The 27,860-nt window shown below is 39.7% G+C and overlaps 1 protein-coding gene across 7 annotated transcripts in view; it reads right to left on the bottom strand.

Annotated features, from left to right (window-relative positions):
* The window catches only part of ATP10B (ATPase phospholipid transporting 10B (putative)), a 67,730-nt gene extending 40,912 nt beyond the window's left edge, over positions 1 to 26,818 (bottom strand). For 2 of the 7 annotated variants that reach the window (XM_064161752.1, XM_064161758.1), the window contains exons 1-6: positions 22,435 to 23,189; positions 21,542 to 21,636; positions 16,029 to 16,118; positions 13,491 to 13,618; positions 10,177 to 10,469; positions 8,965 to 9,159 (exon numbers count right to left, since the gene is read on the bottom strand). In XM_064161752.1, the coding sequence (XP_064017822.1) occupies positions 8,965 to 9,159; positions 10,177 to 10,451 (470 nt within the window). In that variant the 5' untranslated portion in view covers positions 10,452 to 10,469; positions 13,491 to 13,618; positions 16,029 to 16,118; positions 21,542 to 21,636; positions 22,435 to 23,189. Of the gene's footprint in view, positions 1 to 8,964; positions 9,160 to 10,176; positions 10,470 to 13,490; positions 13,619 to 16,028; positions 16,119 to 17,187; positions 17,239 to 21,541; positions 21,637 to 22,434; positions 23,190 to 26,661 lie in introns of those variants that run through there. The other 5 variants (XM_064161753.1, XM_064161754.1, XM_064161756.1 and 2 more) reach the window with 5 other exon arrangements.
* Positions 26,819 to 27,860: the final 1,042 nt, after the last annotated feature.

The raw sequence follows: 27,860 nt of genomic DNA, 5'->3' as shown, positions 1-27,860 counted from the left end.
CCTTTGCAGTTCTGGGATAATGGGATAGCATGATAATACCAATTACAGCATAATGCTGACAAAAAGAGGCCGTTAGCCTTGAACAGTCAAAGTGAAGTCTGCCAGAATTCATTATTGAACTCATCATATCTGACCAGAAGGCCTGAACTAAATAGACTTTATGAAGTCATTTCTGGGAAGAAGCATCATAAAAAAAAAATCCTGCTGTGGCTAGAGATTGTGGGGGGAACATGGATAAATTATTGACTTTATGTCAACAGTTTAATTTCTCATTCTTGGATTCAATGAAGATAAATCTCAAACAAAAACTGGGTCAAGATGGATGGTGAGTGGGAGCAAATTAAAATTATTGTTTGCTCCCCAGATAAGGTTAAATGAAAGTAATTTTTCATGTGATCTCCACAGCATGTCTAGGAGTCCTAGACTGTCTTAGAGAAAGATCTTCAGAAATCTTTAGCACTTGTATCAACCATTAGTTCTGTGAGTCATATTTCCTTGAATTACTGCAGGATTAATCTCAGGATCCTTTGCAGCATGGAGTAAAGACATTGTTTGCTCTACCTTTCACTCCATAAATTGCCATCAGTTTATAACACACACTGAAAGCAAGCATCATTGTCATGAAAAGACAAACCCAAAGGTCTGTACTTTATCACAGATAGATTCACTAGACTTTTGTATTTGAAAATGCCCTGCCTTGAGTATCACCTGTTGAAGGAAAAATGCCAATGTTTTGAGAGTCTCATTTCTACATAGACAACAGGTAGTATCACACAGCTACTTATTCTTCACAGCTTAGTTTTGCAGATAGAAAATCCACACATTTTTATGCTATCAAAGGCTACAGCAGCTTTTAGATGGAAAAAAACTCATAAATGTTTTCAAAGACTTCTTTGTGGCTATGACCTCACAGATAGGAGCTACTGCCATAAAGCTTTGAAAAAATAGCAAAGGAACAGATAAAGCACTTGAGGAAGGGAATAGACTTAGTGGAGGAACTTATTCTGAAACCCTTCTATAGGCCAGAGTACAGCACACCTTGGTTGATAGGATTCCTGAGCTAGAGATGTCTGAGCATTTGTCACTGGTTTCTGCCACGTTGCCCTTCCAGTAGCTGGGAAGGTTGTTTTTATGGTGTGGACATCAGCCCAGCAGCATCAGTGATGTCATTTAGCAGCAGCTGGTCCCGTAACAAGCCCTTACTGGCAAAGAACAACAGCCTTTCCTCACAGACCCAAATTCTCTCTCAGGATTTTAATGCCACTTTGAGACAGCAATTAGAATCGTTTAAAGATAACAGGAGTGGAATTTTTCTATCGTCTAATAAAATACAACTTTAATTATACCTATTTGGCATTCCAAACTCCTTAATGCTAGCAACAAATCTTATCTTTTTATGTGCTAAAAATATCCAACAAGGAAGTCATTCTTTCAATGACAAAAGAAGTCTATGTTCAACTTCTGTAAGCAATTCAAATTTATGTGAACCTTAGGTAAGTACCAGAGCTTTATAAATTTATTTAATATGCATATACAAGGTTTTGGATTTCTTTTAACTCACCTTCATCTCAATGCTATAATGATCTGTATCAAATGAAGAAATAATGGGGGGAAATAAGGTAACAAGTACTTCAAAACTATATTTTCCTAGACTTTACTAGGTTAATTTTGCAAGTTACAGAGTACTGCAAATTTTTCAGTGAACAAAATGCTATTGCTACAATTCTGCCTGGCACCAGCTGGAGTGAACAGGTAACTTCAAGGTCACTTAACAACTGCTAATCATTAGCATTAGTTTCTAAAGACTCCCATTGCCCTGTCAACTTTCTGGAAGCCATCATTTGATTTTTGTTTGTTTGTTTGATTTTGGTGTTTTGTTTTTTTTCTCCAGTTACCTCCCTACATGGCCATGTAGCTCTTGAAGTCGTGTGGTAGAAACCTGCTTTTCTCCAGGTATTTGAAAAAATCAGGCAGTTAGGATGGAATTTAATGCTGTGAGGTCATGATTCTTCAGGTCTCTGAGCCCAAACCATAACTTCTCATTTATTTGCCCTTTGTGTTTAGACGTTAGCTTCTGCTGCTGTCTGCTAAACCATTACAAGTTTTCTGCAAAGCAGCCTTAAATGCCTTGGCAGGTAATAGATCTTGAGGAAAGCTCTGATAAAGCAATACACAAACCAGGGGTAGCATTAGAAATGTGTTTATGGATTTTCTTCCACAGAGACCAAGATCCTCACTGTAGCAAACACACTGACTGACAGGAACTGCTAGCTTGCTGCTCTTTGACTTTCAAGTGCTGCTGTCTGGACCTGCTGCTGCCTGTTGAAAACCTGACATTTCGCTTCTGCATTTAGTCGGTTCAGCACATCACATATTTCTTCATTACACAGTCAGCACGTTTGCTGTAAGATAAATTCGTGGTTTAATTATTTCTTCACAATTTTGTACCACTTCTTTCAAATAGCTGCGTGGTGACATAACAAACCTGAGCGTAGTGGTGATTAAGGCCATTTTCTCAGCTCACTGGAAGTTTGATACTGCTGTTCCAAAGGAAATTGATTTTAACCCACAGGAAAAATGGTAGGACTTCAGGTAGGCCACAGGCTTTAGACTTTTTTTTTTTTTTGGGGTATAAAATGAACCCATGAAAGCCTTCAGCAAGCTTCTAGTGTTTAAAGTTATGCTTTGTTTGAAAATAAAAAAAAGAAGCAGAAATAAAAGACTTCTTAACAAGTGAAAACTCAGTGTTGCCGAGTGACACTTTAAATTAAAGCACTGGCAACTCATCTCTTTTTGCTGACTATGCCCTTGGCAGGATGATATTTTCCTCTCATCCTGCTTTCTACTCAACAAAATCTCAGGTTCACTCTGCGTTGAATGTGAGGGAAAAATTGTCTTTTCCCTTCCATCTCTGAGATTTTACAGTAGGGCAATTCCTGTTTTCAAGCATGTGCCCTGCCTTCTCTCTGTCTTCCCCATGCCACAGACCTCTGTTGGTCACTGCATCCTTGGGCAATGCCAGTTACTCTCCCAGAGTAACTGGGAGTGTTCCAGGGAGGTAAAATCTCTCCTCCTTTCAGGAGGCACAGCCGATCAGAGCATATGAAGGTGGTGGAAACAGAAAAGCGACTTCCTTAGCTTTAAGAAAATATTAAGTATTCTATATATACTGTAACCTATATACAAGCAGATTGCCATTGTTGTCATATAGATGCATTACAGCACTGAATTACAAAACCTAAGATGACTGAAATATTTTATCTCCCTTTTAAAACACTGTGTCCATCTTGAGCCACTTCCAGATTTCCAGCGTTTGTCAGTTCTGACTTCGTGCAACTCAGAGGTGATTTTCCTCCCCCTTATTTCTCCTGCTCTAGGACTTAGTGCTGGTGCAGAAACCTTTAAATATTTCAAAATCTTACACCCAGGAGATGAAGAGTCACAGCAAAGGTCAGCCTGAACTTTTTGTATTGCAGACATCAGTTGGTCTACAGAGGAAGGGGAGATGATGCTTGTAGGTACTACTTGAAAACCACAGAGCCTGAAAGTATCACAGAGGAACTTTCTGTTGAAAGAGAAATCAGGCTATCTCATTTTGGATGCCTGTTGACTACCTAGTTATCCACAGGATGAGCCAAAGTAACTAGGCTTCTCTGAGTCATTATCTCAGATACCTGACTTTAGGTGCTTAAAATTAAGCAACGTGAATAGTTTAAATAGTGTTAGTTTTATATGGCTACTTCTGTCTAATGTGTTGCTGTGCCATTTTGAACTGTGTGTTGTCCTTGCATTTGTATCTGTTGAAACACTGATAAAAGAGTAGGTGAATTCTTTCAGAACTGTGAACCTGGTGTAAATACCTGTCTAGATTTTATGGAATTTTAATTTATATCCATTAAAGCTTAATTGTAGGGGTGTATCAGATCCAGGTCACACATTAATTACTTATTGAGTAGTTTCTTGAGCATTATAGAACTCTAAGAAGATTAAATAACAGCTCTTAGCAACTGTTGAGTTGACATTCATAGAAGAGATTTGTATACTATGTTCAGTGCTGGCCTTTGTTGTTAATAAGCTAACAACAAACTGGAAGGAGTTTGGAGAAAAGTAACCACAGCAGGTTTAGAGGGATTGACTGACAAGAAAGATGAGAGTGATCTATACGCTAAAAGTTGTTTGGGTGTAGCAAAATGAATGTGATAAAAATCACATGTGTTTAAACACTATAATTAAATGCTACAGATGAAGAATAACTAATTAGGGTTGCATGAAACCTGGTGACATGAGGAAATGAAATGGAATTAAAGAAGGGTAACAAAGCATAGTATCATAGAAAGTGCTTTGACAGTCACATTTTCTAGTCATGGAGGCCCCTTCACTTGGAAAATTTAAAAGCAGACAAAGTATTTTAAACAATGCCAGGCAAAGGATAAAATTCCACATAGGTCTGTACTATCTGCAGTTGAAGGTTGGTTTGTTTTGCTTTCTTTTGGTGTTGTACAATTTGTTCTGACAACACAAGGGTTTGTATACAATAAAAGTTTTTGGTTCAGAAATTAGAGCCTCCACAACTGAACATTAGATTTAATATATTGCATCTCCCCAAGACACTTTAATGACTATTAATTGTCTCCTATTTTCTCAGTTAAATGTTCTTTAAGTACACTATTTGAAGTGTCTTTTCTTTGATTTGACTGGCAGACTAGATTTCCCATTCCAGCTGATTCTGTGAAAAGAAAATTAGAAGAAATGTGTTTACAGGGCAGCCTATTTAAAGTCAATTTCCCTTGCTTTAAGCTGAAAGAGGGCAAAATACTACATCTCCCTCAGTCTTCAAGAAAGTTTTGAAGAGCATTCAGCATTTGGAAAACATTGTTCTGCCTTTGTAATTTTTTTTCAACAGGAACCAGACTTCCTGTTATTGAAATTAGAAATAAATGCAAGACTAACTCAGACTAACTCTGAAAATCTAAGTAATCTTGCAGGATGGAATATCAATTGATCTGTTTAAAAGAGCTTTTTTGCTGTTGCAAGATTAATAAAATTTGCAGTGTATTCAGAAATACTTTCACCTTGTTAAAAAAATTACCCATGTCAAATGATTCATAAGGGAGAAAATTAGAAGGCATTAGGCTCTTCCATGACTTTACAGCGAGCAAGCAGAACAAGAAATATCAGCTTCCCAAAGCACTATAGAAGCCTGATTAAAATTATTCATGATATAATAAGCTGTAGCAACTGATCTTATGGCAATTGCAATTACCCAGGATTTTTCCAGACAGGATGAATGCTACAGACTGAAGCCCTCCCTCCTCATTTTCCTTTCTCTTTGCCATTTTGAGCCATAAAAATTGGGTGAAAGACAAAATTCTAGACAAGATTTATTCATAGATCAAAGTCTTTTTTGGTGAGATAGAATAACCAACCTTATGACAGACCCACCTGAACTTTCTGTATAAACACTCTTAGCTATAACTTCAATCTGGAGTGAACATGTGTAATGCCATGATGGACATTTTTCTCTCATACAAAATGAATTTTGTTGTATTCCACATTTCTCATGTTCCCATGTTAGATTAACATGGTTGCTTTATGCAAAGAGGAAACAAATAAGATTCCTATGTGGATTCACTCATCAATATCTACTGCACCATCTATTATAATTCAAACAGGTTTTAACAAGCATTAACAAATAATCCATTGCCTCACAGGTTAATGCAACGTTGCAAGGGTTACAAAAATCCAACTAGATTGCAAGCTCAAGAGATAGGGGGAAAATAAGGGCAATTGTGCTACCCTACCCAAAGAGCTACAGCTATGAACAGTGTTCATGGTGAAAGAGGAGAAGTCTTAAATGAACAATATTTAGACACTGCAGAAATGTCTGCTTTTTCAGACAAGCTGGCAAGGAGAGCTGTGGGATTTTACTTCTGACAAGTAATTATCTATATGTGGGGATAAGTTTAGCCCCCAGACAAGCAAATCCATTGTTTCCCTGGTTAACTGGCAGGATATAAAAATAAAAATCTGACAAACACATGCAGAAGGAACAAACAGGGATGACAACATTGTGTGATAAAAGCCAGAGTTCTGCAAGATCCTGCTTGTGAAAGCAGATGTTATATAAAGCGCTGTTGATTAATTTGAGAGATGACAGATAACATTCACAGAGATGGGAACCTCTGCTCTTCCGGCTCCCAGATGTGAGATTTTTAACAAGGAGAAGTAATTTTCAGCTTTGCTGAGAGAACAGTTTGAATAGAATAAAACATCATTTTCAAATTTCTGGAAGTCCTTAAAGCAAGAGGTGATAAAACATTTTGAAGAGCTGAGCAGAAATAGATGCAGTTAATTCATTTGGAGATGTCTGAACAGAGGCACATATTACTATCTTCCAGTTCTATTTCACCTACGACCTAGTAAAAGAAATAAAACCAAAAGCTAGTCTACAGTGAATAGTGTAAAATTAACTGGACTTCAAAGAGCTACATTTTAAAGGTATTTCTTGGCTTCTAAGAATGAAAACAGGTTCCATGAAGGTCTTGTGCTTTGCTACCTTGTACTGACAGAATTAATTGCTCTTGAAATTCCTTTAAAATCCACCTGCTCTTTAAGCACCTGTTTTCACTGCACTCTACCTTGAAGAGGCCAACAGCCATGACGATACCACGAAATTCAAACTTACCTCCCCAACCTGAAAATGAGATTTAAACAAAAAGAAGACATGTCTTTCCCTGTATCAGAACAAATACCAGGTGATATATAGTCACTATGACATTTTCCTGATGCCCTCACCACTGTGATTTCCCAATTGCTTTTTTAAACCAAAAAGCCTCACCGTTGATAAAATACCTCAACTGAAAGTATTTTTGGTAATAAAAGCTATACAAAACTCACCTGCTGTAAATATAGCATCCCATATGATTGATTTCTTTGTCTAATTTGTACCGCCGAAAGTCCTCCCAAGCGTCTTTAATGGCTGTGATGGCCATTATAACGCAAATTGGGATCAGAGAAACTTCTGGTTGGAAAGCATTCACCACTGGCACAAAGTTCAGCAGTGCAATGGCCACGAAATAAATATTGGCAAAACGGTGAAATTGCTCATAAATATTTTTAGGGAGGAAAGTCAAGACAGTATATTTTGTGGTCTTAATTTTGTTCGAGTCATAGTATCTGTTTGGATTTTCCTTCCACTTTCTTCCAAAAGTCAAGTTGGAGGTGATCACTCGCTTATTTTCATTCTTCTTCTTTCTTTTCTTTGCTTTTCCTCTCTTGTCCAGCTCTTCATTTTGGGCTTCAGTTTCTGGAGCACCACATCGGCAGCATGTTTCCTTGAAAAAATGTTTTTTCCATATCATTCTAGAGAAGCAACCTGGAATACCTTTCCTTGACATCTTCCTGTCCTTTTGAAAAGTAGCCTCAAGTTGGAAACCAACAAATTTAGAAGAGTTCAACAATCCAAATAAACTCCCAAGGAGCAGAGAGAAGAGCAAAGATGTCTGAAGCCCAGGGCTGCGCGTCCTTCTACTCCAACCTCCACCTACCTAGGAACAGGTATCATCCTGACTCAGCTGCTCCAGGTCCTACAGCCTGCTGGGGAGGCTGCACCTCAGCTATGACAGAGGCATCCTGAATGTGTTGTTATTCCTGTTAGCCTGTGCCTAGAGGCCCTGTTCAGAGCACTTCCCTGGCATTGAATATCTGCTCTGGTTTTACACAGACCAGCGTTAAAGCTGAGAGCATGCACACAGTTTTCATGGTTCATGACGCGCTTTTCAGAACCTCTTTATAAGCCTGGGAGTTGCCAGGAAGTTCAAAGGTAATAGTCAGAGCTCTGTGTCCCAGAAGTCAACAGAAGATTGCTGTAAACAATCTTTCTTTACTTCCTCTGTCTACTATTTGTTTGCAAATCCATAAGATGGATTATTAAACAACTGAGCAAACCCTACGTCCCCAAGTCTAGGAAATCGATGACAAGACAGTTGAAGGACGGTCTACTTAAATCACCCCTCAGCCAGATCCTTTTCCTCTGACACACCTCCTGCTTCTGGGCAACTTAACGTCACTCTCTCACCCAGTAACTCCTCCCAGTCTCTCATTTCTTCTTCATTATCTGTCCATGTGCCTCTGACACGTCAATATGTAAGCAAAGATGAGGCTTAATCTCCCAGAGAGCTAATGAAATGCGTACAAACCATAGTATTTTTTTTTTTTTTTAATGACCTGGGCTTAAGGAGATGTGAAAAAAACAGAAAGAGATCCAAGCATTTACACTTATGAATGGAATCTCCTATATATTGCATTATGTAGTCACAAGCTAAGTAGTCTCAAATTAGTCCTTGGATGAGAAACTCTGATGAAATAGAACTGTTGCAATAAGAATTGCACATGGAAAATACTTCCTTCTGAGTCAGTATCGAGCAAACACCACAGCTTACTGCAGGTGTTGTACCATCCCTGCAGCAGAACCGTGCTGTATCGATTGCCTCTGGTTACTGGAAGTCCTATAAAATTATTTTCAGTTCCCGATTGTTCTTCACCTTGAAGGTAGTTGATTATTAATTTTTCCAGTAATGGCTTTATTGTGAGTCATCTGAAAGACACTGGTCCAATTTGTTAAACAGCCTGAGTAATCCTTTTCAGACTTGGATACATTTCATTTTCCTTCTAGTTCCTTCTGCTACCTGGAGTGGACGTTGTGTGTGTTGGCAAGCTGGTTTGGAAACTTGGAATGAAAACTTGTGTATCAGCACACACTGCTGTGATAGGAAACAAAACTTCAGTGATATCAGTATGACTTAAGTGAGACAAATGAAGCATTTTTAGAGGCAGAAAAGAAGTCTTTTATAACAGCTTTCCCAAACTTACAGTACTTCAAGGGGTCAGTGAGGGAATTACTACGGAATCAGACAAGTAGTTTCCACCACACCAAATGCAAGGCAAAATAATTTGTTTACTTACTTGTCATATACTCTGGTTTTAGAGAAGTTTATCAGCTTATCAAAACAGTATTTTTTATAGTCTTCGACAGCATCTTTAATCATACTGGCAAGCAGAACCACAATCAGAGGCAGCATAGTAATCTCCCTGTGGAAGGCTTTCACTTGTGGGAGCCAGTTCAGAACCACCAGAAAGAGAAAATAAAGATTACCCAGTCTGAAAAGGCATAAAAGAAATTAAAAGCAGACAAAAATTAGATGTGTCCTTTTCTTAATGAACATGCCTCATTTTGTGTCAAAAGAGCACTAATCATTTCACTTCTCTACCTTCCTCAGAATGAATTAATCAGTTGCTTAACCGAGATCCTGTGAAATACATTTCCATAACACTCCATTTCCCACTCATTAGGAACCTTTTTTTTGTCTCTGGGAACTAAAAATTCTTTAACAATCTCCCACTGCCTCAGTCTTGAAAACCAATACTAAAAGAAACTTAATAAAAGCCAAACCAGTGTAACAGAATGGGCGTAAACCCACCATGTTTAGAATTATAGAAAGGTTTCCATCAAGAATCCCTGAAGAATTCCACAGGTGAAAGGTCAAATTATGAATATGTGAATCTAAATACAGAAGGAAAATTTCAAAGCTAGACATGGCTATAGAAGTTTCATTTATCTTTATCAGAGTGATATGGGCATCCTATTGACATGAGACAATATGCTGGGGAGGGCAAAGGGGAGGGTCTGTACATAATTTCAAACCATGGCTTGAAGAGAAGCCTGACCCAGTATTTACATGTATCTGTAAACCATTTATAGCCACTTGCCTGCCATCATAAACATACCAAAGTTAACCTGTGAACCTCTGACATCTACAAAATTTTATAGGTGTCTGAACACATCCAATGAATGTCTTTTTATGTCCTTAAAATTTAGAGGCTTATTCAACACAGAAGCAGAAGGAGTTTTAAATGAAAACTTAACAACTTTTACATAGCAAACTGTTCCAGCGTTCAAATGAGACAGCTGGCCATGACATCAGGTAAGCACACTTAGTGTTTCCTTGCTTTAAACCTGCATTTCAGTGTGAATCAACTGGTATTTGCATGCAAATTATCATCACCTGAACTTAAGCAATGTGGCTATTCCAAAAGCAGTCCTTCTCCAGCAGCCTCGAATATCAGTGTTTCAGAGAGTTCTCAAATTTCATATATCACTGAATGAAGTTTTTTTACCTGTGAAACTGCTCCAAAAGATTTTGGGGCAAAAAAGTGAGCCACGTGTATTTTGTGGTCTGTATCTTGTTTCCAGAATAAAATGTAGAAGCTTGTTTCCAGTCTTTCCACTGTCTCTCATCGCCAGGAAACACAATCCTCCATTTGTTTAAGTTGAGTTTTGGTTTATCTCTGATAGAAAACAGCAGTGGTGTCAACTCTGATAAAGTCTGGGAGGAACTTTCAGCTCCTAGTCGCCTCCAACGGTACAAAGCAGAGTCCACAGACAAAGCCATTCACAGCAGGATGTCAGGCTGAAAGACAAATGCATGACAAGGACTGAAAACCAATTCCATTCTGATAGAAAAGTCACTTCATTTCTTGCTAGCACAGGTTTGAAGCAGCAAACAATACTGTCCAGTGTATTGCATGTTCAGTCTGTTTCCTCCTGCAGAAAATGTACAGAATAAAAGACAGAAGAAAAACTTCAATATGAGAAAATCTATTTCTATCTCTGGGGGAAAGAATATCTCCTATCTATTTTCCCTGTGTTAGAACAGCAAACTAACATAGATAAAGCCAATTCAACAGAGGTGAACAATGGCGTTTCCATCACAAATTCTGTATCGTTTTCCTTGGTCATAAACTGCCACCACATCTATTCAGGCATTTTTCTTCAAATGCCTGACTCTCTTGCAATGCTTTTTGTGTTCACACTTACTTTATAAAGGGACTGTTTTAGGTGTTGCATCTTAACAGCTCCAGATAACAAAGAACTGCAGCATCAGCTTAATCTCATTTACACTCACGTAACAGAGTCTCCATAGAAATCTGATTTGAATGGATAACACAAGTCAGCAGTAAAACAACGGATATTTTATTAGTTGGACAGATAAAGGGATTTAATCTCTCAATACTAATCCTGTTGTCATTGAACACTTTGCTTCCGACTTGTTTGCACATCTGCGACTGCAACTGTGATACAGTGTGCAGGACTGCCAGGCTCCAGCAGCTCAGGTGCAGATGTTATGCTCAACCTGGACACACTGAAATCTCAATCCAGCAGCAAGAGTTTGAGGACTGGAAGCTGCCTTACAACAATGAAGTACTAAATATGAGATTGCTGCAGAGCAGAACTGTCCCCTCTGGAAAGCCACTAATAAGTCTCTCCGGAGCTCCATGATTTTCGCAGGCACAGAGGTATGGCTGACAGGTTGGTAGTTGCCAGGCTCCTCTTTTCTACCCTTTATAAAATGGGTGTAATGTGTCCTTTCTTTCAGTCTACAGATACTTCACCTGACTGCCAGGACTTCTGAAATATTATAGAGAATGGCTTGGTGTCTGCATCAGCCAATTCTCTCAGGACTCTGGGACATATCTTACCAGGTCCCTTAGACTTACGTAGGACCAGGTTCCTCAGGTGGTCACAAACTTGATCTTCACACACAGTTGGAGGGATTTTGCTCTCCTTATCCCTGCCTTGTGTTTTTTTACCTTGGGAGGTGTTGGGAGCAAAGTTGCCTCTCACAACTGAGGAAAAAAATATTGTTGGGAACCTCAGTCATCTCCTCATCTGTTGTTACTAGCTTACCATTCTTGCACTTCAGTGTGGGTATGTTTTCTTTACCCATCCTGTAGAAGACCTGCTTTTTGCAGTCCCTGCCAAATTCAGCTCCCACTGCATACTGGCCTTCTTGATCTCATGTGAGGTTGCAGTTAATGCTATTATCATCATTCCCATGGAGTCCTACTAACAGCCTCAAAAGCCTCAGTTTCAAGAAACTGCTCTCTTTGTTTTCTTCTCCATTATTGATGGATGTACTGTGGGCATCTCAACACAGAAAGCAGGTTTTTCCTATCTGTAACTCCTACATAGTTTTCTGGGGAGAAAACCTCTTCCTCTTTGTGTAGATGCCCCTCAAATTTCCCAGAACTACAGATGTATAATCATTATATGAAATGATGATGACTCATTACCTGTCTTAATCCTTCTTTTAGGAGCAGCATGCATTTTCACAGTCCAAACTTTAAGTCATTCTTCCCTGACCTTCCAGTGGAGCTACTGTGGTCTCAAGAAACAGGTAAAAAGCTAAACTATGTCTAAGTATCTTGATTCCTGAACTTCATTTGGATTAAAAAAAAAAAAAACACAAACAAGAAAAGCAACAGGTAAGTGATTAAACTATTATCCATTCATAGCAAAAGTAACTTAGCCATACAGAAATGTGTCAACTAGACAACCAGTTATGCTAAGATGCAAGATGAGAAATGTGTGAGCTGGTAGCACAGGAGCTTAGATGCAGTAGTCACATTATTTCATGAGCTTGCATCAAAATTCCTGAAATGTGAAGCGATAACTAAAGCATGAAAACCTTTGCAGCCTTTCCCATAAAATTATGGAAGAATGTATGTTTTATGGAAGAAAGTTTTCAAGATTTCTAATATTTGATTAAAAAGTGGTATGAACAATGTGCTGCAAATTGAAATGGCATCATTCACACTGTCGTGAGGAAGCTCTTGAAATACCAGAATGTCTTTGTCACAAAAGGACTGATATCATAGTCTTTCTGTAGAGTCTGGGGTACAATTTGATAACTTGTACCATCAGGTTGCTCAGAGGGACAATGTCATTATTTTTTTTCTCTGCTACTTCAATCCCTATTAAAATATCTACATTCTGCTAACTAAAAAGTGTACATCGTGCCATGCTTGGAAAAAATGCATGTTTTGCTAACAGTTTTGTCATGCACTCTGAAAAAGATACGCTGTGCAAAGCTCTTGGCTACCCTGTCTCAGGGAGAGGAATTTGCATATGCAGTAAACTCAATAGGGTTGTATTTATTGCAGTAAGCAACCATTAACTGTATCTCATCAAACCTTGAGGCCACCGTTCATGTTATGAAAGCCTCATTTACTTTCTCCTTGCTACATTTAACCAATGAATGAGTCTGCCCTAAACATCACCTGCAAAGTCAAAGTGTGCTCATTTACAGAATGTTCGGGGTTGGAAGGGACCTCCAGAGTCCAACGCTCCCTGACAAAGCAGGGTCACCTATGGCAGGCTGCATAGACCTGTATCCAGGTGGGTTGTATGATTTAGCCTACACTGCCGTAAGAATTTACAGGTAGCCTCTCCCTGTATCCTTAAGATAAGATATCCAGGGGACATGAAAACATACAAAAACTACAGAGAAATGTGATAATTATTTGTTCCTTTTGTTGGGAGAAGAGCTGAAAGGTAGAGATAGAAGAAATGATACCAAATCCATTCCAAGTGTGCATTTCAACACGTTTGGATAGTTCAGCACGTCAGAGATGAACTACTGAATGCTTACCTGTCTCATGTCCTCTCAAGCGGGCTTATGCTTATTGTTTAATTAGTTTCTCTCTCTCTTTATTGTAGTGAGGTGTGAATATGTAGGCAGTCTTATTCAAGAGGTGGTGAACTTGTTATGAGACATACCTTAAATAAGAATCAAATCAGAGGGAAGACAGCACTATAAGCCCCAGCATACAGTTGATAGAACTTGGCATTTTTATTCCCAAATATCTTGAGTTTGTCTATTTCTTAGTACTGTTATTTTAAATTAGCAAACATATTTGGAAATATTTTCCTTTATCAGAAAAGAGTTGCTACAACAGCCCACTGATGGCAAGTGTTTTCCCCTTACAGCATTGTGTTGACAGTAGAAAGAGCCCCTCCCAACTTTTCCTGGATAGCCTCTATGTTCATAGAATCAACGTGTCCTTCTCTGGACATGTTCCAGTACCTCAACATCTCTCTTGAATTGAGGAGCCCAGAGCTGGACACAGTACTCAAATTGTGGCCTGACCAGTGCTGAGTACAGGGGAAGAATAATCTCCCTTGTCCTGCTGGCCACAGTATTCTAACCAGGCCAGGATGCCATTGGCTCTCCTGACCACCTGGGCACACTGCTGGCTTGTGTTCAGCCTACTATCAACCAGCACCTCCAAGTCACTTTCTGCCTGGCTGCTCCCCAGCCCCTCTGTCCCCCAACCTGTAGCTCTGCTTGGAGTTGTTGTGGCCAAAGTGCAGAACCCTGCATTTGGTCTTGTTAAACCTCATTTAAATTTAAATCTCATCCCATTGGCCTCTGCCCATCCATCCAGCCTGTCAAGGTCCCTCTGCAGAGCCCTCCTACCCTCCAAGAGATCAATACCTTCTCCTAACCTGGTGTCATCTACAAACCTACTGACGATGGACTCAATCCCCTCATCCAGATCATCAGTAAAGATATTGAACAGGATCGGGCCCAGCACTGATCCCTTGGGGACACCACTAGTGACTGGCTGCCAACTGGATGTGGCACCATTCACCACTACTCACGTTAACATCCTCCCTGTGATTGCTTAATCTCATTCAATGCTGAAGAAAACTTTCCTTTCATACTAAAGGCACAGAGTGCATTAGAGAGCCATGTCAGTGCTATTAACAAGGAAGGATTGCATGTGACATACTGTAGAAGCACTCTTTTTAAGTGCTGTCTCCTTTTTGAAGACTCTTATATTCAGAAGGTATTGTTGACTGTAATAGAACTCATCAGGAGTTCGACAATCTGAAAACAGCTTTTTTTGTTTTGAGATGGTCTCATTTCTGCCAGATTCCAGAATCGTCTGCAGATCTCTGCATGCCAGATTTCAGAAGCTGGAGAGAGGAATCCTGCCTCTCCTGCACATCCACAAAAAAAAAAAAATTCTCCACAATCCTGCCTTGTGTGCTGCTTATTAAAGGAGTTGATAGAACCATATTAAAAGAAAACTAATCCTGCTCGTAGACATATGCAAAAACAACTTCAGAAGCTAGCAAAACAAAGAAGGAACTTTCAGAGCTATCAAAGAAAGACAAGGTGTCTACCTGATTTTCAAGAGCTGGTTGGCTATTTCTGAAATTCTGACCTCAGGGCAAAATTTCAGACATGGTGGAGCTTACTTCTGGAAATCGCTATGAGAAAATGCAGCAGTAAAGCTGAAGTGCAGATGTGTGCATTATCAAGAGCTACAACTAAGAAAATGCCCTTCCAGGTTTTCACCTGATATATTAATTTGTACACTTCCCAAAAAGAAAGAAAGCATTAAACAACACAAGTCCCCTCAAATACTTCATTCCTAATTGAAAGCAGCAGCAGTATTTCTGCTTGATGTACAATGTGATGTCCACTCAAATATGATGGAATCAACCAAGTTGGAAGAGACCTCCAAGATCATCCAGTCCAACCTCCAAGATCATCCAGTCCAACCTAGCACCCAGCCCTGTCCAATCAACTAGACCATGGCACTAAGTGCCTCATCCAGGCTGTTTTTTAACATTTCCAGGGACGGTGACTCCACCACCTCCCTGGGCAGCCCATTCCAATACCAGTCACTCTCTCTGGCAAGAACTTTCTCCTAACATCCAGCCTATACCTCCTCCAGCACAACTTGAGACTGTGTCCCCTTGTTCTGTTGCTGGTTGCTGGGAGAAGAGACCAATCCCCACCTGGCCACAGCCTCCCTTCAGGTAGCTGTAGACAGCAATGAGCTCTGCCCTGAGCCTTCTCTTCTGCAGGCTGCACACCCCCAGCTCCCTCAGCCTTTCCTCACAGGGTTGTGCTCCAGGCCCCTCACCAGCTTCATCACTCTTCTCTGAACATGTTCTAGTATCTCAACATCTCTCTTGAATTGAGTAGCCCAGAACTGGACTGACCAGTATTGAGTACAGGGGAAGAATAATCTCTCTTGTCCTACTGGCTGCACTGTTCCTGATCCAGGCCAAGATCCCTTCTGGGGAAGATTTGGCTAGGGAGGTAAACATTGTCAAGTGAGTTGAGTATGACAGAAATCTCGGTTCAAAACTTTATGTGCTTTGCAATTACCTGGCAGGAAGCTCTGTCAGTTTTTGGTGATACTGTACAGAAACTCCTCCTCAGCCTCGTCAGTTTAGAGGAAATATTTGGTGGTTAAGACTAATGGAAAAGGAAAAGAGGTTGGGAAGAATGAAGAAGGTAATTACATCGATTAGCAGCATAGTGCCTACAGCCTAAAATGATACTGTAACATTTTATGTTAGAGAAATTACACTTGCAGCATGAAAGAAAGTTGCTAGAAATGGAAGTAGAGCTCCAAAGAATGCCTTCGTTCAAACAAAGCTGGTCACTGCAGGCTGCTGTCACTCAGCTGACAAGAGAAATGTATTATGGATTAACAATTATATAAGGGTTTTGAGTGCAAGTTTGTGTTTGTGTGTGATAAACAGAAAAGAGCTCTTCATAAGTTCAATGTGTCATTAGACCACAGATTTCACTCTTCTATGATTATCAGTTTTTCATGTCTCAACTAGATTCTCTTTCCTCAGGCAATAAATCCCAAAATCTTGGAGTAATAGATTAATTATAAGACTCTTTTCCAAGGACTGACTGCATTTCAGTGCCTGATGCAGAACTTTCCTTTAGCTTGAGCTGTGTGGAGACATGTTTAGGCAGCACAATCTTCTGCAGGACTGCAGCTGTGTTATTAAGACTAGTTTCAAAATAGATGTGCTCTCAGCATATGCTGACATCTGGGTCATACAGACAAGGATGATTATTAGATATCATTCGAGAAGGAAGTTTCCAACTTGCAAACAGTAATGCTGGATGCTGTGTTGATCTTCATTTTGCGAATAAGGAACTTGCTCTGCTCTCCCATATTAAATGCTCATTTAAACAGAGCTAGACTGAAATTATCTGTCTAGCTGCAGTGATTATCATTGCTGCCAGTGTGCCCAAATACTACAGTGATGTAAGTAATACTTATTACCTCTGGGCCTGCTGCACTTTTCATGAACGTGGGCAGAGGTAGCTTCTCCAGCTTTCCCACCTTCCAACACTAGTTACAATTGCCCCATTCAGATGAGCTCCAGAAAACTGTATCTCCATTCTATCCATAGCCTGGTTATCAGAAATGAAAACTTAAAGAAGTGAAAGAAAGGAAATTCTGCATATGCTAAGCTGCCCGTCACTACTTCATTTGATGTGTCTTATGTCTCCAGCTCACCTCTGCTTTTTGGTAGGCAGCAAGTTCTTCATCTGAGGGCTTTTCCATCTATAAAACATTTAAGACACCAGTAATCAGCGAAAGCAGGAGTGACCTGCATCACCAGGGTTCTACAATTCCCATATCTTTCCATGGTGGGGGAAATTCCATCTTTAAGGTTTGGGTCCCGTTATTAACTTTTTTGTTGGGCCCAAACCAATCCATCCAGAACCAGCAGTTGAGGAATAAACTGCAATAAGAGCTCCAAAACGTTAGTTAAGCAGGACTACAGAAACTCTGCTGGAGCAGAGAAACTTCCATGACACTCACAACCCAGGTGGCAATACGGTTTGCTAAATCCAGCATATGGTTTGCTAAGTCATCTCCACCCAGATCCTGGAAAGCAAGCAAGCACACACGGAGAGGCAGGTATGCCAGGTCAGAGAGGCAAGTTGAGGTTAGAGTAAGGCTTCCACAGTACTGGAAGCTCACAAGAGGTTTACTCGGTAAACTGCAAATATACACATCCATTCCAGTATCCATGTCTGGGGAGGCTTTTTCCACAGCTGTCTCTCATTTTTCTGACTAAATCACAAGAAGCATTCCCATTGCTGCAGGTTGGGGGAATTTTCCATTGTACTTTCATCTGGCGATTCAGAAATCTTTTGGGTTTGTATTGCAAAAGAGGCTAATATCTGTTCCAATCCAATATGTGCCACTTTCTCTAGCTCTCTGAGTGATCCTGCATGCTACTTAATTAGAAGACCATGTATTTAAAACTCTGGCCAATGGCAGGATTTAGTTGCATTTTAGCCCAGAAATGAGGACACCAAAATTAAAGCAATTGTCTGAATAATAATTTTTTTGTTTGTTTGTTCCACTTAATATTCAAAATCAAAGTGAAGTGGCCTTTAAAAGACAATCTAATATTTATAGCATGTATGATTATAAAGCACTTATGATCAAAATTATGTTGCAGATGTTCATGTGGGAACTCAGCAATACTGAAAAAGTCCAAAAGGAAGCAGAAAATGTGAAAATAAATTGGAAAGTGACCAGAAGATCCTTTATATGTAAAAACCTTTTATGCAACTATGTTTTTTTGTCAGAATGTGCTGACTCCAATTTCGCTTCTCCAAATCTGAATATTAAAGTGCCTCAAAGAGAATAGTTACTTATTTATGTGAAATGGAAAGAAAAAAGAGAGAGGCTAAACCAACTGCCAATTCAGTAGGGCACAGCTCCATATCAATCCAAGATCAAGGGAAAGCTTAATCAGGCTCTAATCACACAGTATTGCTGAAGTGCCCAGTAACACCTGGGTTGGTGAAACAGGTGTGTAGACAGACTACAGCTCTTCAGGTTCCATCAGGAGCAAGGCTTTAAAGACCTTTTTGAAAGGATTACTTGAAAGTGCCTTCAGACCAGAAAGCTACGCCAGGTGCAGCACACAGAGAGAATCAGAACTGAGAAGACCATGTCAGCTAGTGGAAGGTGGAGCTAAGTCAAGATGCAGGAAGCTGATCTCTTCTTCCTTCTCAGCCACAGGTTTCCTTGGCCTTGAAGAGCATCACAGATTCCATGCCCACAGAATCTGGGCATGGAATGCAGAGTGCCACATATGTGTGAAAAGCAACTTGTGAGCATTAATTACTTTTAAAAACTGGGAGTCCTTTCAATCATGTTTTTTTTTGTTTGGTTGGTTTTTCCTTGTAGTCCTTCATCCTTCCCCACGCTAAGGTAACTGGAATGCACATTTTTGTGTTTAAATAAGCTAGATAATACAACAGAAACACAAAAAAGTATGGTACAAAAGTTCACTTGGTGGGAGGGTACACCCTCCCAACCCCATGTTAATAAAACCTAAAGACCAAAATTTACAATATATCTAGTCAAGGCTGGTTTTCCTGGAAAAGTATCCAGCTACTTAATTCTATATCTCATTTCCTCTGCAATTTTCTCTCTTTCCTCCACCTATCTAGTCACAGAGATATAACATTAACCTTAGTAAATGCCACCTTGTCCCAGGGGAAGTGAGTCACTCGACAAGTAGGCAGGTTGGGCAGTAGTGGTAGGGGAAGGTGGGAGAGGACAAGAGTAGGGGGAAATGCTGCTCCACTCACATTGAAAATTATTACAGGTGCCTAAAACTACTGAAACTATTCTGGCTTGCTCTATGGCAAGAAATCAGGGTGCTGTGGCCTAGAATCAATGTTCCACAGAGAGAAAGGAAGATTATGTTTTCACAGAGAGGTGACTCAAGCCAAACCTTTTGTAAGAGAACTGTGATTATGAAGTAGTCTTTGGGAACTTCATGTCTTATTCCTGCAGAACCATACACACTCAAAGCAAGAGGAATTAACCCAGGCTCTTCAGAAACGATGTATTTACGGAGCATCAGATGTACTATAGTGAGGTAGCACAAGCAGAGACTTCAGAAAAATTTCAGAGAAATTAATTTTACTCTATTTACTCAGGCTGCATGCAGAGAAAATGGTGATTATATTTAAGTATCAGCACTACTAAGCAGAAATGGGATAGACCTGATGAAGCACCTCTTTGTTATTCTGTGGGGAAGTTCTTTTTATAAAATTAGGCAAGGCAAAGACTTGCCAAGAGAAATGGGCTGATGGGAAGCATAAAGCTGCACTGTTCCATGCCCAGACTATTTTGGACCTCACAGAGACAGTTATCCTAACTGAGTATCTCTTCTCATCTTCCTGTGGTACAGATAGTTCCTTGCCAGAATCTTATAGGAGCACAGACACAGAGTTAAAACTGATCTCCCAATCTGTGTTCAAGCTCTGTGTTTCTAACACCGTTTAACACAGTATCTATTATAAGGAATGAACAATGCCTGCTGGATTCAACATTTTACAAATGCAAATTCATATTTATGGCCTGAAACCTCAAGACAGAAAGCAAACACACAGTTGTCATTCTGAAGATTCCCTAGGCATGCATTTTTGCTGCTTTGCTTCTTGTGCAGCCATTTACAAGAATGCAAAATCATCATGATAGTAAGCTATCAGTTGACTGATTCCAAAACATGAGAGGCAGAATGGAGTACAAATGATACCAGACCATCAAGGATTAAGCTTGAAATCAACAGGACTTAATTCCAAACCTGAGTTTAATTTGCTATTGGTTAAACTTTCTGAGACTTTACGACGATTACCTGTGTTGTTAATTACTATCTAACCAATGGAAATGAGACTTTTTTTATTCTGCTGGAGATTAATCAAGTCTAAAACATACCTTTAAAGCAGAGTAAGTATCGGACTGAAAACATTCTGAAGAACTTCCTTAAATGACAAAAAAAAATCCACTTTTCTGCTATTACTGTTTTAATTTCTAAAATATCCAAGAAACCATTTAAGAACCTTAATTCTAACAAATAAAAAGCTGTTTTGTTATCCATCCTGAGGGCTCTTTGATTGAAATGTATTAATATTACAAATATTGCACAAAATTTGGGTTTTAATTACTAGGTAATTAAAAAGCAGAACATTTAGTATTTTGTCACTCTGATCATTTGTAGCCAAGGCTTGTTTCAACAAAAAAGGAAAATGTTTTTTGCTTGCCTTTAAAGAATAACTGGGGCTGATTTCTGATGCAAATTTAAAGACTCATTATTCAAAGTACTCCCATTCATTTCGTTAGAACACAAAGCAGATGACAGTCAAAGTCAAACACAACAAAAAGTGTTACTAAGCATAAATGCTGTTTGAGTCTGATGTATGAAAGATTCCCCTTCTAGGCTTTTCACATACAATAGTTTCCACTGAAATTGTATTAGGTCATGAGCCTCTTTGAGTCAAGAGAGAAAAAAAAAAAAAAGCATTCTCCTTTCCTTGACCATACTGATAAACAGAGAGAGACTTGCAGCCAACACCTCCAAACAAAATCTGAAGAGCTACAACTGATCCTACAGAGTGCACGAAACAGCTTCTCTACCACCGCATCCAGATTGTTCTTCTGTCCCTGCACTCTACCTGTTCATTGCCACAGTGATTTCAAGCTGCCTTCAAGCACCTGATTGCAATTTATATCTTCATGCCGAAGTTAATTACGACCTGCTATTACACTTGGTACTTGACTCATTCATCTTCACTGGTTATTAACTCTGCTAGGTTTACCTATAACCCTGAAGTGGATGATGGGAACCATAATTGTTTAACTCCTTTGTTTTCAACTGGCAATGCTATGAGCCTTTGAAGTAGTCAGTCTAACTTCCTGGAGTTTTATTCATTTATTTCTAAACCTGGCTGACCTGCTGAAAAGAGTGGAAATTCTTTCCTTCTAAATTCAGAGAGATGGATTCAAACTCTTACACTGTATTTCTTCTTTCCCATTTCTTCAATATTTTCTTTACCTTGAGTGTCCTGGGCGTTGATCCTGCTGCTCTTTCTCATCACATTAACATATAGTGAAGTTATAAATGTCACTGGGTGCTGGGAGTTACACCTCCTGGAAAAAAAGTGCAACATTTGCAGACTGCCTGTAATAACTTCAACCAGCACTATCACTTGAGTGGGTGAAGGCTCTAGCAGAACTACTGCAATCTGCAGTTACTGTTACAGGTCTAAAGCAGAATTCAGTGCACAGCAATTTTACTGTTTTCCCTAGCAGTTAGAAGACATTTTTTTTAATTAACAAAATAATCCATTTCTTAGCTAATATACCCTTTTATTCGTCAGTGCACTGCAGCACCTTAAGACATAGTTTGTTATATTATGTGAATTCCATAAAAGAAATTATTTTCAGGAGCAAGTTCCTCTTAGACAAAATCCCTAGGTCACGTTGGCCAATGTTGCCCTTACACAATAGTCTAACTAAGCTGTATTATCTGAGGACCTTCTTCAGGGAACTGTACTATGAAAAACAGTATATACACCCTGGGAACTTTGTTCACAAGAGCTAATGGTGTAGTCTTTACCAAGGGGCTGTGTTTCCACTGATTAAAGAAAAGTGAGCTCTTTTTATAACTGAAATGCCAGGATTCCTAGTTTAGTTGTTTGGGACATAATACTGTCTCACCTGATTTCCTAGTAACACAGGGCAATTATTTTGTCAAATTATTCTTCTATTTAGTAGAAGTCTGTGCTGGATGGAATTACTGATTTGTTAATACTAAGAACTAAAATAGGGGGTCTCTCCTACAACATATTTCCCTTAATTTCACAAAATAGGGCTATCACAGTGATTTCCAACAGTAATCTGAAAGGAAGAAGTATAATTTTCACACTACTGCATAGGAAGTTTCACCTTTTCCTGACAACAAACGGAGAGCGCTGCCAGCTGGTGGTGGCAGTTTGTCAGGATTTGTGGTGCCACACTAGGCAGCTCTGAAGAAATCTGTCACACGTTGTGCTGTATATAGGTGGTTACCCAAAGAATAGCAGCACAGATGCTAGAATCAAAAAAGAAATGTGTTTTAGTGATTTTTCAGTGGTGAGGGATGACAAGGCATTTGCAGAAGCTTAGACCATCATCAAGGACCAACCTCTGTCACACCTGGAAGAGGGTTTGCAGACATGGTTCCTTGGTTGCCTGGACCCTGAACATAGCTAACTACATCTTGGCTACATACATGTTCCCTTGACTAGATTTCCTTCTAACAGAAACCACAATGTACAGTCGAGTCTGCTTTGCTGTCAGACCTTGCAACTAGGAAGAGCTTTTGGCTCAGTTGAAACCCCTGGAACCTCATTGCTGGATTACAGCTGAAAAAAAATAAGGTCCACAACTGAACTGCTAGCTAGTGACAGCTTGAATAAACAGGCAGAGTGTTCAAATATGAAATGATGCCATTAAGCAGTGGATTCTCTCTCTGATTGACATAAGAGCAGAATAAGAAATACTTCACCATGTCTGTTTTGCAATCATTAACTAGGTAGCCATTGTAAAGATTTGATGTAAACGAACCACCCACTGTGCAAAGAAGAAAATGGCTGTTAGTGTCACAGCAAGGACAAAAATTCAGGAACAACTGTCTCAGCCTTATGCTCCCTCCCAACAGGATTTCAGCATAGAGAGAGATACAAAGCAATTGCCTGTATAAACGCAGAACTGTGGTTAACCCACATCTGCTGGGTAAGTCCTAAGTCACAGAGTCCGGCCAACAGATTATTTTTAAGAGACACAATACTTGAAAGGTAAACAGCAGGCAGAGAATGTGAATTCAGGACTGTATTTTACATGTTTTAGCTTTGAAGTCCACTCCCATGTTTAAATAAAGATTAACACATTATTTTTGCCCATAATTACACAAGCAACAGTATTAAAGTAGGTCAGTGCCATACATAAAAAACAAATGAATGTTTTGGTGCAAACAGATATTTCCATTTGTCTTATTTCTCCTAAGGGTAATCTACAGATTTTAGTGTAAAAAAGACACTTCTCTCCTTGCTTAGATTCCGAATGTAAATGTATTAATTGTTTTTTCCTTTTTTTAATTAATGAAACCCAGAAGAAGCCTTTCTGAGCTGCAGAAAATAAGCAATTTTCCTGTCCGAGCCATATGGTGTTAAGATTTAAGACACAAAGGAAAAAAACCAGTAAGAATCTTTCCTTTTATACAATGTGTAAGAATAGACATAGAATTAGATACATCTTCTCTATGTTTATTACTTGCTCACAGCCTTTTTTTTTTCTGTTATTATGCAGCACTGCAGAGATTCACAGGGCAACAGGCACAAAGGCAGTAGATGATCAACATGGCACATTGAGGATGAGCAGAAGAACTGCCTATCAAAAGGCTCAGAGATGCCTCTACTGAAAAATTTCCACTCGGTTTGTATCCAGCAGCAAGTGAGGTATACACAGAACAATGTCAACTCTTTAAGTAGCAATATATTTATTTTATGACCTGCCCACCTTGCCTGCCTGCTTCCTCTATTAGAGCACTTTGCTGCACACATGAAGAGCTCTCCTGGAGGCAGTTACATTTATGAACTGTTTGCTCTCTACTCGCCTTGCAGCCAGCAGCACCACAATCATCTTTCACTCAGAAGAAAAGGGAACCAGGTGAAGACAAACGACTCTCCCCGAACGTCCTCATAAATTCACATGAAGAAATCACCACACAGCACTACCCCAAACCTTTAGTTTTATTAACGGCAGGGTGGCAGTATTTCTAGCCAATAAATCTTAGCTTCACCTGCTGGTCAGAATGGAAGATGGCACCATTTGGGCCAGTTTTACTAGCTTCATTATTACAGGTCCTGTAAAATATGAAATGGAGTAATCTGGTTCACAGGACTGCCGGCTGGCAGAAATATGCTCTCAAAGAGCAAGTAACAGGTAAGCTTGAGCAACAACACTTCTATCCATGCTCAGGCAAACTCCAATGACCATGAAGAAAGACAGTGGGATAAACAAATAGTGAAAAAACAACAACCATAACCTGAAAGAAAACTAAAGCACAGTGGACTACAATTAAATGACAGCAGTGTTGGAGCACTGGATCAGAAAGCAGACCTTGATAACATACTGACTGAATGAGCAGCTTAGCATATATGGTTCTTTTCTTGCTGGATGATTTGCCCTGTTTGTATCATGGTGACAATATTATTTGCCATCCCACAAATGTACCCTCATTAAAATGATAAATACATTAAACCCACCAGATGCTCTAAGTATTATGTGAACTACAGGCAGATCAAACTGATGGTTATTTGCTTGTATCTGAACTGGCATCAGTACAATAGCTTAATCACTAGGGAAAATTAGCTGAACCCTAGAATCATTTTGGTTGGAAAAGACCTTGAAGATCATCAAGTCCAATGATTATCTAACTCTACCACGTCTGGCACTAAACCGTGTCTCTCAGCACCATATCTCTGTGTCTTTTAAACATCTCCAGGGAATTCAATCACCTCCCTGGGAAGCTTGTTCCAGTTTTTCAGAAGCCTTCCAGTGAAGAAGTTTTTTCTAATATCCAATCTAAACCTCCTCTTGTGCAAATTGAGGCAATTTTTTTTTGTTTTGTCTCTAGTTACTGAGAAGACACCAACATCCACCCTTTTTCAGCCTCCTTTTCTCCAGACTAAACAACCTCAGTTCCCCTATCTGCTTCTCCAGACCCCTCACCAACTTTGCTGTCCTTTTCTGGACCTGCTCCACATTCAATAAATCTCTTCCTAGATGTACCAAAGTCCTAACAGCAGAGCTGAAAGACCAAGCCCTTGCATCTATGGAAGATATGAAATGATGGACACAAGGTGTTGTGTCAGGTGCCAGGGAGAGAACTGACAGTGCCTCTGTAGTTTGTCTAAAGAAAAATGAAGAATATACCACATTCAAACTGAAGGTGAATCAATTAATGAGAATAACATAAATGTCGATTAAATGCCTCTGGTATTTGTCACTATTAAAGGAAAGCCAATTGTGCCTTTTAACTAAACTGTGTTATCAAGGGGCCAGGGGCAGAGACTCCTCATAACAAGCATAAAAGTGAACAAAACCAGGACTGCTGCTCAGCTTGGCAAGATTATGCTGTAGGCAGCATGTTTCTTTTCAGCCTGGATGCAATGGAAAGCATGTGAAGTTATGGTATCATTCCCTTTTTCTCTCCCCAGCAAGAATGTTTGAATTGCCTAAGTCCAAGTCCAAAGACATTAGCACTCCAAACTTTTGTGAATACAACCCAACTATGGGAAGAGGCCCCAGGTAGCCTCCCCTGGAATGAAGTGCTGCGATGAAAGTGCAGTTGTGATATTTTGCAGTGGCTGATACAAGTAGGAGACTAATTCCTTCCCTAAACCAGGCTTTAGAAATTGTACTGCTCAAGCAACTACTTGTCTGTTTTCACAAAGCCTGCAGAGCATAAACACTATGAGGGTATTATCTGGGTTACAGAAATGTGGTGTTATTAGCAGGAACATTACAAATTCATTTTTCTTACTACAGATTTTTAAGTGGGAAGCTCATTATGGTGTTGTTTTCAGAAACTGAGCATAAGTCTGCAACTCTCCAACGTGCTCCACAGGCTTTGTTCCTTCCGCTTTCTTTTCTTTGCCAGTGAGCAACATATTCTCTTAAACTGAAATACTTCTTTTCCTCCATTTTTTTTAAGAGGAGGCTGTGGGAGACAGGATGCAAATGGCATCGAAACACATTTTCTGCAAGAATAATGTGAAGTCTACCTTGCACGGCTTAACATTTTTAATCGCTTCCATGGATATACCTTATGTGAGGAATAGAGTGAAAATGATCTGTTTACTGAATGGTGGAAAGCCTAAAAAAGCACAAACCACATGAAAGGACACTTCAGCGTCTGCTTAATTACAGTTAAATATAGGAGAATGTGTATAATTTCAGCCTTCAATACCTGCACCTGGCACTCCCCACATCAGAGCTTTGTGAAATAAACACTCTGAGCATCAGCTTTCAAATGGACCTGGAAATGGGAGTCACACAGTACGAATGGTCCAACCAGTGGGCTGACAAAATCCCCTGCAATATTGAACGTGCTATTACTAATCTACCTACTTCTGTACTACTTCATTAGGTCTGATTAGATGTTATGACTCATCATTACAACCAAATTCTGGATGTGAGGATGCTTCTGCAGGAGGTCTCTGGCTCTGAAATAATTCTTCTCATCACTGAGTTTCAGGTCTCTTTAACGACGGGGGACACCAACAAGTGATACCTTGCATAAAATGAAAAGAAAAGGATAAAAACCAAGGAAGAGGTAACAAAGAGTTATTGCTGAAACAGCAAAAAGCAAATTTATGATAGAAGAAGTTTGAAAAAATAGTTATTTCTGTGCAAATTAGAGGTGACAAGTACTCTTTTCAGAAATGTATCACTTGGGACAGAACATCTGGGATGAGGCATGCATGAAAAACTAATTTTTTTTTTTTTGAAGATGAATATGCAGTGGGAGACACCACAGTGTACACCAGGTCACCTCACTTGTCACTGAAATGTGGTCTCTTGTGGAGAGAAAGGTAGTTACCAATTACGACCAGATAGTGACATTATAATAATGGCTTTGAGCAAGAGATTTCTAAAAGCCATAAGGGGTATTTCAGGTAAGCAGAATGTAATCATCCATTTGGAATTCAGCCAGGCACACACAACTCTGAACTCTGCATTTATTGCCAGTAACACTGCATTGCATCTCCACGATTTGCCGTGGCAGGATTGCAAGGCAGATTGCACAGATTAAGCACTGGGTACCTCATGAGTTACTTGCAGGATTAAGGTAGCAAACTCTGCTGTCTGGAAGGAAAAAAAGCCAGAAAAGTATCAGGCAAATTTTGCTACTTTCTACTTAGGGCAATCCTTTTTTTCACACATTAGAGTAGAAAAAGGTTATTTGGCATATCAAACTTCTTGCAAGCAACTACAGCCATCTGGCTTTCTTTCAAACCTCCCGCCCAAACAGCTCCTTTATTTATACAGTCCCTGGGGAACCTCACACATTGCTGACAGCTCCAGCAGAAGGGTACTTTCCCCTCTCTGGTCTCCTTTGCCTTTATCTGTGCTTTGGCTCACAGTAGCTTTCTGTTTCCAGACTTGCTGCTGAAGCTGGAAACAAGTGCCAACTGAATCACATCTCTTCAACAAGACACACTCAAAGCTACGTTCTCTGCACTTAACTGGTCATCTAGAGTCCTCTGGGGACACGCTATCCTTCCATTTTCCAGCATTCTCCATGCTGTGCTATTCATTGGATGAGA

The sequence above is a fragment of the Pogoniulus pusillus genome, chromosome 22 (genome assembly GCF_015220805.1).
Source record: "Pogoniulus pusillus isolate bPogPus1 chromosome 22, bPogPus1.pri, whole genome shotgun sequence".
NCBI classification, from domain to species: Eukaryota; Metazoa; Chordata; class Aves; order Piciformes; family Lybiidae; genus Pogoniulus; species Pogoniulus pusillus.
This window is presented reverse-complemented; position numbering and strand designations above follow the sequence as displayed.